The sequence below is a fragment of the Salmo trutta genome, unplaced genomic scaffold (genome assembly GCF_901001165.1).
Source record: "Salmo trutta unplaced genomic scaffold, fSalTru1.1, whole genome shotgun sequence".
In the NCBI taxonomy this organism is placed as follows: domain Eukaryota; kingdom Metazoa; phylum Chordata; class Actinopteri; order Salmoniformes; family Salmonidae; genus Salmo; species Salmo trutta.
Genome location: NW_021822264.1, coordinates 1 through 10,106, shown reverse-complemented (window position 1 = coordinate 10,106; position 10,106 = coordinate 1). Strand labels below are relative to the sequence as shown.

The 10,106-nt window shown below is 46.6% G+C and overlaps 1 protein-coding gene across 1 annotated transcript; it reads right to left on the bottom strand.

Moving 5' to 3' along the window:
• Positions 1 to 3,228: 3,228 nt before the first annotated feature.
• maml3 (mastermind-like transcriptional coactivator 3) lies at positions 3,229 to 7,181 on the bottom strand (the record flags this gene model as incomplete). The annotated part of the gene is given in 2 exon segments (XM_029743356.1): positions 3,229 to 4,613; positions 6,432 to 7,181. Coding segments are annotated over 2 exon segments (1,833 nt in total), but the record flags the coding sequence as incomplete, so codon positions are not given.
• Between the last annotated feature and the right edge of the window lie 2,925 nt (positions 7,182 to 10,106).

Here is a 10,106-nt window from a genome sequence, read left to right as displayed (position 1 = left end):
CTCTCCTCCTTCTGTCATACATCTCTCCTCCCTCGCTCATACATCTCTCCTCCCTCGCTCATACATCTCTCTTCCCTCGCTCATACATCTCTCTTCCCTCGCTCATACATCTCTCCTCCCTCGCTCATACATCTCTCCTCCTTCTGTCATACATCTCTCCTCCTGCTGTCATACATCTCTCCTCCTTCTGTCATACATCTCTCCTCCTGCTGTCATACATCTCTCCTCCTGCTGTCATACATCTCTCCTCCTTCTGTCATACATCTCTCCTCCTTCTGTCATACATCTCTCCTCCTTCTGTCATACATCTCTCCTCCTTCTGTCATACATCTCTCCTCCTTCTGTCATACATCTCTCCTCCTTCTGTCATACATCTCTCCTCCTTCTGTCATACATCTCTCCTCCTTCTGTCATACATCTCTCCTCCTCCTGTCATACATCTCTCCTCCTTCTGTCATACATCTCTCCTCCTGCTGTCATACATCTCTCTCCTCCTGCTGTCATACATCTCTCCTCCTTCTGTCATACATCTCTCCTCCTGCTGTCATACATCTCTCCTCCTTCTGTCATACATCTCTCCTCCTTCTGTCATACATCTCTCCTCCTTCTGTCATACATCTCTCCTCCTTCTGTCATACATCTCTCCTCCTGCTGTCATAAATCTCTCTCCTTTTCGTTCCCTTCTCTTTCTTGCTCTTTGCTTCTTTAGTCCACATCCACTCTTTCTCCTATTCTCCTGTTTTCCTTCATATAAATCTCTCTCTCTCCCTCAGTCTCTTTCTCTTCCGGTCCCTCTCTCCTCCTCCTTCCTCTCTCTCAGTTTCTCTCCCGCTCTTTCCTCGGGCGCCAGCCGCAAAGGCCCCATTTTAATAAATCGTCTTGTTTATTGGTGCTGAGTGCTGCTGGCAGAGGGGGAAGAGAGAGAAGAGAGAGGGAACGAGGGGGGAGAGAGAGAAGAGAGGGAACGAGGGGGGAGAGAGAGAAGAGAGGGAACGAGGGGGGAGAGGAGAGAAGAGAGAGAACGAGGGGGGAGAGGAGAGAAGAGAGAGGGAACGAGGGGGGAGAGAGAGAAGAGAGGGAACGAGGGGGAAGAGAGAGAAGGGGTTACAGACTAGGAGAGAGAGAGAGAGAGAGAGAGAGAGAGAGAGAGAGAGAGAGAGAGAGAGAGAGGGAGAGAGAGAGAGGGAGTGTGTCTGTTTAAAGGGAGAGAGAGAGAGGGAGTGTGTCTGTTTAAAGGGAGAGAGAGAGAGAGAGAGAGAGAGGGAGAGAGGGGGAGTGCGTCTGTTTAAAGGGAAAGAGAGAGACAGAGAGAGAGGGAGTGCGTCTGTTTAAAGGGAGAGAGAGAGAGGGAGAGAGAGAGAGGGAGTGCGTCTGTTTAAAGGGAAAGAGGGAGGGAGAAGCAGAGGGTGTACACACACCTCCATCTCTAATGACAGTAATTCACTGGTCATGAGCTAATGGGTTTATCCCCTCCTCTTAAAGGGCCAGCGCCACGTTTAACTGCCGCTCGCCTCCCCTCCACTCGATAACACACACACACTCCACTCGATAACACACTGAAGCACACACTGCTTCTGAAGCACACTCACACCGTTTAGCTAACACAAACACAAAGACTTCCACTCAGACAGTCACTTTGCATTCAACATAGTATTAGCTAGCATTAGCATTTAGCAAGCTAACCAACCCTTAATCTTAACCACTAGCTACTAACTACACGGTAGCTCAACGGCTAGCTCGATAACTGAGGTTGGTTTAGCGCCTTATCATTATCAAGCTGTGATGGATTGCCACCCTATTGAGTAGCCAGCTGCTACGCTAACCACTAGGCTAGGTTGGCAAAACAAATAGCCCCAGCTACGCTAACCACTAGGCTAGGTTGGCAAAACAAATAGCCCCAGCTACGCTAACCACTAGGCTAGGTTGGCAAAACAAATAGCCCCAGCTACGCTAACCACTAGGCTAGGTTGGCAAAACAAATAGCCCCAGCTACGCTAACCACTAGGCTAGGTTGGCAAAACAAATAGCCCCAGCTACGCTAACCACTAGGCTAGGTTGGCAAAACAAATAGCCCCAGCTACGCTAACCACTAGGCTAAGTTGACAAAACAAATAGCCCCAGCTACGCTAACCACTAGGCTAGGTTGACAAAACAAATAGCCCCAGCTACGCTAACCACTAGGCTAGGTTGGCAAAACAAATAGCCCCAGCTACGCTAACCACTAGGCTAGGTTGACAAAACAAATAGCCCCAGCTACGCTAACCACTAGGCTAGGTTGGCAAAACAAATAGCCCCAGCTACGCTAACCACTAGGCTAGGTTGGCAAAACAAATAGCCCCAGCTACGCTAACCACTAGGCTAGGTTGGCAAAACAAATAGCCCCAGCTACGCTAACCACTAGGCTAGGTTGGCAAAACAAATAGCCCCAGCTAGCCGCTATCCTAGTAGTGAGAGAGGTACTCCAATCTGAGCTTGACTGTGCCAGATGGGGATATGAAGTACGGATTCGTTAAGCCTCGCGTTAGCGCCCTAAATGACCAACCGATAGACTATCAGGGAGGGAGGAGAGGAAGAGGAGGGAGGAGAGAGGGAGAAGAAGAGAAGGAGGCTGCTGCTTGTGGTGCAAAGGCATCAATACCTTTCACCATTTTCCTATTGCCAGTACTACTGTAGCTTGTTACTGGGGCAACCGCCCGTCCGGCGCCATTTTATCTTGCCCCGCCGCCACCTTGTAGGAGTTTTATAAATCAAGTTTCTAGAATCAGAATGTTTCCAGGACGCTCATTTTTAAAACTGGATTCCTGACTGAAAAATGTAAACTACTGTTTGGATCTATACGCAGTTCTAGTAGACAGAGGAGAGACAGACAGACAGACAGACAGACAGACAGACAGACAGACAGACAGACAGACAGACAGACAGACAGACAGACAGACAGACAGACAGACAGAGGAGAGACAGACAGAGGAGAGACAGACAGAGGAGAGACAGACAGAGGAGAGACAGACAGAGAAGAGACAGACAGAGGAGAGACAGACAGACAGACAGACAGAGGAGAGACAGACAGACAGACAGAGGAGAGACAGACAGACAGACAGACAGACAGACAGACAGACAGACAGACAGACAGACAGAGGAGAGACAGACAGACAGAGGAGAGACAGACAGAGAGAGGAGAGACAGACAGAGAGAGGAGAGACAGACAGACAGAGGAGAGACAGACAGAGGAGAGACAGACAGAGGAGAGACAGACAGAGAGATCAGTTTTCATCAGAACACTAGCTCTCCTCTCTCAAGGACAAACAATAAGCAGAAAGAACTGTTTAGGCCTTGTGCTGAGAGCATCGCCGTCTGTGATGCCTGTCTGAACATTGCAAATGGGATTTCCATTTCTAAATCCACACTGTAGAATGCACCATTACAGAAAAAAACACAACCAAAATGGACACTAGTTTCACCAATATAACATTGTACAAAGCCCAACCAGAAGACAAGACGGCTGGCGTTCTGCACGACACAGTAATCACCACTTATTCACACTGTAAAAAGTTGTCCAGAAAAACAACCAGAGCCATAATGGTTTTCTGCTCCAGTTTCACCAATTCCACATTACAAAGCCTGCAACAGATCCAAAATGGCATCCGTCCTACCTGTCCGTGGGGCTGCATGGCGCTGTAGGGCATGCTCTGGTTCAGCACCTTCTGCTTCATCAGCAGCATCCTCTTCTGCTCCTCGCTGAGGTGAGCCGTCTGGCCCGGGATTGGTCCCTGGGTCTGACCCGGCCCCGCCCCCTGTACCCCTCCCTGCTGCATGTATGGGGGCATCATGGGGTTCTTGACCTGTGACCCCATGGGCGGGGTCATCCTCTGCCCCATGTGATCGACCCCTATCGTGCTGAAGTGACTCAGCGGCTTGGTGTTGTTGTAGGACAACATGGCTGCCGTTTGCTGCTGTTGTAGTTGTTTAGAGAGGGTGTTCTGCTGGGCGCCCATGTTGTTTGTCTGTTGTTGTTGACTTATCATGCCCATGTGGTTGTGGGGGTTCTGAGGGAGGTAGTTGTTCATGGGAGCTTTGGGGCCGTTGCTTGAGGTCATCCCAGCCACCAGGGGGCCCTGTGGGCCAGGGTTGAAGGCTTGAGGTGGGTACATCATTGGGCTGTTGGGCTTGTCCTGTTGGTTGAAAGGACCAGAGGCGTAGGGGCTGGTTGGAGCGCCGGCAGGGGACCAGTTAGCCTGCTGCTGCTGCTGCTGCTGTTGTTTCTGCTGCTGCATTAGCTTAGCGCGCTGCTGTGCCGCCATCGCTTTGAGTTGCTCAGCAGGCGACAGGTCAGAGGTCACCGGGCCAGGCCCTTGAATTCCAGTGGGGACTCCAGAGCCATTAGATCCTGTACCCGCCTGGCCCACACCTTGGCCTGGGTTCATCATAAATCCGTTCCCTGGTCTGGGTCCGGACTGCGTCTGGGCCTGGGTGGGTGTCTGCGGCGACCGGGCCACACAGTTGGGGAGAGGGGAGCCTGAGGCCATGGCGACCTGTGGGGACTGCTGCAAAGGCTGCTGGGGCGGTGTTCCGTTGGCGGCGGTGGCAAACTGAGGGCCCGAAGACGACGGCCGGACCTGGGGAGAGGCCATTTCATTTGGTTATTTAGAAATCATTACATTACAGAAAACAGCTACATTTCATATCCCAGAATAACATGGACAACGTGCTGTAATCACAAGCAGTAGAGGCACAATCACATTTCAATCACATCATATTCAAACAAGACCACAACCACCGTCTTTCTATCACATCTATTCTGACGGAACTTATGGGTCCTTCAGGTAAATTTGTTCAGCATGAGGAAAGACACCTACATGCAAACTTTCAAGTCTCACGTTCAAATGAGCGGCGAATATGATGATTTAAGTGAGACTGCTTATAACAGCGCCACCTATGGGCCACTCGGTGACATTATTTTAGACCAAGTTACTCATGGCCTCTCGTTTCTGTGCGCCAACTTAGAAAAATAAAATAAATTCTACGCTTGAGTTATTTGACCATTTATTTGGTTTATTTATTTTGAAGAATATAAGAATAACATTTGGTATCATTCGACAGCCAGTATTTAAGTAATAGCAACGTTAAGAGAACGGAACAATCACACGCTTTACTATTTAACTATTGAAAACCATCTACAACCAAAAACAACATAACAACATGTGAAGTTATATGGGGTAGAGTCTCACTATTAGAAACACTGTTGGCTGTGGATACGGTGGGAACATGGAGGTCTGAGCAAACGTCATGTCAGTCATGTCTGTGGAAATGTATTTATGTCAACATTAAGTTGTTGGATTTTGTCTATGTATGTTTTTTGTTTGTTGTCGATTTTTTTTTTTAATAAATAAAAATAATAATATATATACACTATCGTTCAAAAGTTTGAAGTCACTTAGAAATGTCCTTGTTTTATAAAGAAAAGCACATTTTCGGTCCATTAAAATAACATCAAATTGATCAGAAATACAGTGTAGACATTGTTAATGTTGTAAATTACTATTGTAGCTGGAAACGGCTGATTTTATATGGAATATCTACATAGACGTACAGAGGCCCAGTATCAGCAACCATCACTCCTGTGTTCCAATGGCACGTTGTGTTAGCTAATCCAAGTTTATCATTTTAAAAGGCTAATTGATCATTAGAAAACCCTTTTGCAATTATGTTAGCACATCTGAAAACTGTTGTACTGATTAAAGAAGCAATAAAACTGGCCTTCCTTAGACTATTTGAGTTTCTGAAGCATCAACATTTGTGGGTTTGATTCAGGGTCAAAATGACCAGAAAAAAATAACTTTCTTCTGAAACTCGTCAGTCTATTCTTGTTCTGAGGAATGAAAGCTATTCCATGTGAGAAATTGCCAAGAAACTGAAAATCTCGTACAACGCTGTGTACTACTCCCTTCACAGAACAGCACAAACTGGCTCTAACCAGAACAGAAAGAGATGTGGGAGGCCCCGGTGCACAACCGGGCAAGAGGACAAGTACATTAGAGTGTCTAGTTTGAGAAACAGACGCCTCACAAGTCCTTAACTGGCAGCTTCATTAAATTGTACCCGTAAAACACCAGTCTAACGGTCAACAGTGAAGAGGCGACTCAGGGATGCTGCCTTCTAGGCAGAGTTCCAGTGTTATTTTGCCCATGTTAATATTTTATTTTTTACTGGCCAGTCTGAGATATGGCTTTTTCTTTGAAACTCTGCCTAGAATGCCAGTATCCCGGAGTCACCGCTTCACTGTTGACCGTTAGACTGGTGCTTTGCGGGTACTGCTTAATTAAGCTGCCACAGAGAGAGAGCGAGAGCGAGAGCGAGAGCGAGAGCGAGAGAGCGAGAAACACTATAAAACAATAGGTTTGATATTAACCCTAATAAACCAAATCAAAAGGTACCTGTGGGGAACCCATGGGGACTTGTGACGCCCCCTGCGCTTGGTTCGTCGGTTGATGAGCCACTGTGCCCATAGGAGGCGGGTCCTGCGGTACCGGTGTCTGATTGGCCGGCCTGGTAAACTCTGCCTCCTTCTTCTCCTCAAAGTCTTCATTGAAGAGGTCCTGCATGTCGTCTTCCGGAACCGTATTGGCCAGCTCATCAATCAGCTCCTGCCACTCCTGGTCATTCAGGTTGATGTCCGAAAACAGCTTGTTCTGATTGGACAAGGACGTATCCGACGACTCAATCCCTCCCCCGTCGTCGAGCGGCTCCTGTTTGAGGTCTTTGAGGAGTCCGAAGCCGTCCTCGAGGTCTAAGGAACCGTTGAGCTTGATGTTGGGGAGATCGCCGTTGAGCTTGACATCGCCCGGGCGACCTGAGCCCAAGCCGCTGCCAGCGTGGTTGCCATGGCTACCATTGCTGCCGGGACCGGAGTTACAGTTGTTGACATTGACGTTGTTGTTGTTTACGCTAGGGTTGTTGGCGTTCCCAGCGACTCCTAGTAAAGGTTTGATGTCCATCTGGTGGAGCGGGGAAATGGGGGGGACGTTGTTGGGGAGGCCCGTGAGAGAGTCCAGTCCGCCCAATCCTGATCCGTCTTTTCGTAACCTCTTGGTGGTCGGGGAATAGCTCCCGTCGCAGATCCCGTTCTGGTCACCATTGAGGGGCGAGCGTGCGCTGTCCAGTTTCCTCTTCACTGTCTCCTGGAGCTGTGGGACAGGGAAACAGGTAAGTGTCAGAGGCCATTTTAGATCTGATGATCAGAAGATATGTTAGCATGTGAAAACAGAGACAGAGAGGCCATTTTAGATCTGATGATCAGAAGATATGTTAGCATGTGAAAACAGAGACAGAGAGGCCATTTTGGATCTGATGATCAGAAGATATGTTAGCATGTGAAAACAGAGACAGAGAGGCCATTTTGGATCTGATGATCAGAAGATATGTTAGCATGTGAAAACAGAGACAGAGAGGCCATTTTAGATCTGATGATCAGAAGATATGTTAGCATGTGAAAACAGAGACAGAGAGGCCATTTTGGATCTGATGATCAGAAGATATGTTAGCATGTGAAAACAGAGACAGAGAGGCCATTTTAGATCTGATGATCAGAAGATATGTTAGCATGTGAAAACAGAGACAGAGAGGCCATTTTGGATCTGATGATCAGAAGATATGTTAGCATGTGAAAACAGAGACAGAGAGGCCATTTTGGATCTGAGGATCAGAAGATATGTTAGCATGTGAAAACAGAGACAGAGAGGCCATTTTGGATCTGAGGATCAGAAGATATGTTAGCATGTGAAAACAGAGACAGAGAGGCCATTTTGGATCTGATGATCAGAAGATATGTTAGCATGTGAAAACAGAGACAGAGAGGCCATTTTGGATCTGATGATCAGAAGATATGTTAGCAGGTGAAAACTTCCTGGGACAACACCTGTACCTGTATATTTCCCAAGTCAGAGCCTATTTAACTTCTCTAGGGTAGGGGGCAGTATTTTGACGTCCGGATGAAAGGCGTGCCCAAATTAAACTGCCTGCTACTCAGACTCAGAAGGTAGGATATGCAGTTTCTAAAACTGTTTGTATGATGTCTGTGAGCATAACAGAACTCATATGGCAGGCAAAACCCTGAGAAAAATCCAACCAGGAAGTGGGAAATCTGAGGCTTGTAGTTTTTTCAAGTGATTGCCTATCTAACACACAGTGACGTAGGGTTCATTTTGCACTTCCTAAGGCGTCCACTAGATGTCAACAGTCTTTAGAAAGTTGTTTGAGGCGTCTATGGTGAACAGAGAGCGAACAAAGGAAGTTGGAAGTTGTTGACCCAGGGAAGGACATCAGTTCATTGGCGGGCGTTCACGTGAGAGGTAGCTATGTTCCATTACATTTTTCAAGACATTGGAATCATGCGGTTGGAATATTATTGAAGTTATGTTAAAAAGGCCCTAAAGATTGATTCTATACATCGTTTGACATGTTTCTACGAACATAAATAGAACTTTTTTTGACTTTTCGTCGTGAAATTTTCAGCGCGCTTCCTACATTTGGAGTAGCTTACTGAACGTGCAAACAACAAGGAGGTATTTGGACATAAATTATGGACTTTATCAAACAAAACAACATTTATTGTGGACCTGGGATTCCTAGGAGTGCATTCTGATGAAGATCATCAAAGGTAAGTGAATATTTATAATGCTATTTATGATTTTAGATGACTCCAAAATGGCGGGTATCTGTATTGCCTGCTGTTGTTTTCTGAGCGCCGTACTCAGATTATTGCAAAGAGTGCTTTCCCCGTGAAGCTTTTTTAAAATCTGTCACAGCGGTTGCATTAAGGAGATGTTAATCTATAATTCTTTGAATAACAGTTTAATATTTTATCAATGTTTATGACGAGTATTTCAATAAATTGATGTGCTCATTCACCGGACGTTTTTGAAGGAAAAACATTTCTGAATATTACGGGCCAATGTAAAATGTTTTTTTTTTATATAAATATGAACTTTATCGAGCAAAACATACATGTATTGTGTAACATGAAGTCCTATGAGTGCCATCTGATGAAGATCAAAGGTTGGTGCTTAATTTTAGCTGTATTTCTGGTTTTTGTGACGCCTCTTCTTGCTTGGAAAATGGCTGTGTGGCTTTTCTTGATTAGGTGGTGTCCTAACATAATCGAATGTTTTGCTTTCGCTGTAAAGCCTTTTTGAAATCGGACAATGTGGTTGGATTAACGAGAGTCTTATCTATAAAATGGTGTATAATACTTGTTTGTGTGAGAAATTTGAATTCTGAGATTTTGGTTGTTTTGAATTTGGCGCCCTGCTATTTCACTGGCTGTTGAATAGTGTGTCCCGCAGGTGGGACGGTCACATCCCACCTAGCCCAGAGAGGTTAACACATTTCAATGGCACTCACACACTTTACATTACATTCAAATTAACTTCAAATCACACGTTAGCTCTGAAATGTCTCTTATCGGCGAATGAGGTTATGGTTAAGTCCAGATAAATAAAAGAAAACATATTTCTTCATAACTGTTTGCTGAGTTAGAGATTCAGAGAAAAGGCGAGAGAGAGAAAAGGCGAGAGATGAGACAGAGAGAGAGAGAAGGAGAGAGAGAGAGAGAGAGAGAGAGAGAGAGAGAGAGAGAGAGAGAGAGGAGAGAGAGAGAGAGAGAGAGAGAGCGAGAGAGGACAGGAGAGAGAGAGAGAGAGGAGAGAGAGAGAGAGAGAAGAGAGCAGAGAGGAAGACAGGAGGAGAGAAGAGAGAAAGACAGAGAGAGCGAAGAACGGAACATGAGAGAGCGAGAAGACCAGAGAAGAACGAGAGACAGAGAGAGCGAGAGAGAGCGAAAGAGAGAGACCGAGAGACAGAGAGAGCGAGAGAGAGAGAGAGCGAGAGACAGAGACAGAGAGAGCGAGAGACAGTAGGCGAAGAGCGGAGATGCAGAGAGAGAGCGAGAGACCAGAGAGAAGCGAGAGACACAGAGAAGCGCAGAAGACGAGAGAAGCGAAAGAGACTGAGCGACAGGAGAGAGGAGTAGAGAGAGAGGGAGAGAGAGTCGAGACAGACAGAGAGAGCGATGAGGCAGTGAGAGAGAGAGACAGAGATAGAGAGAGCGACAG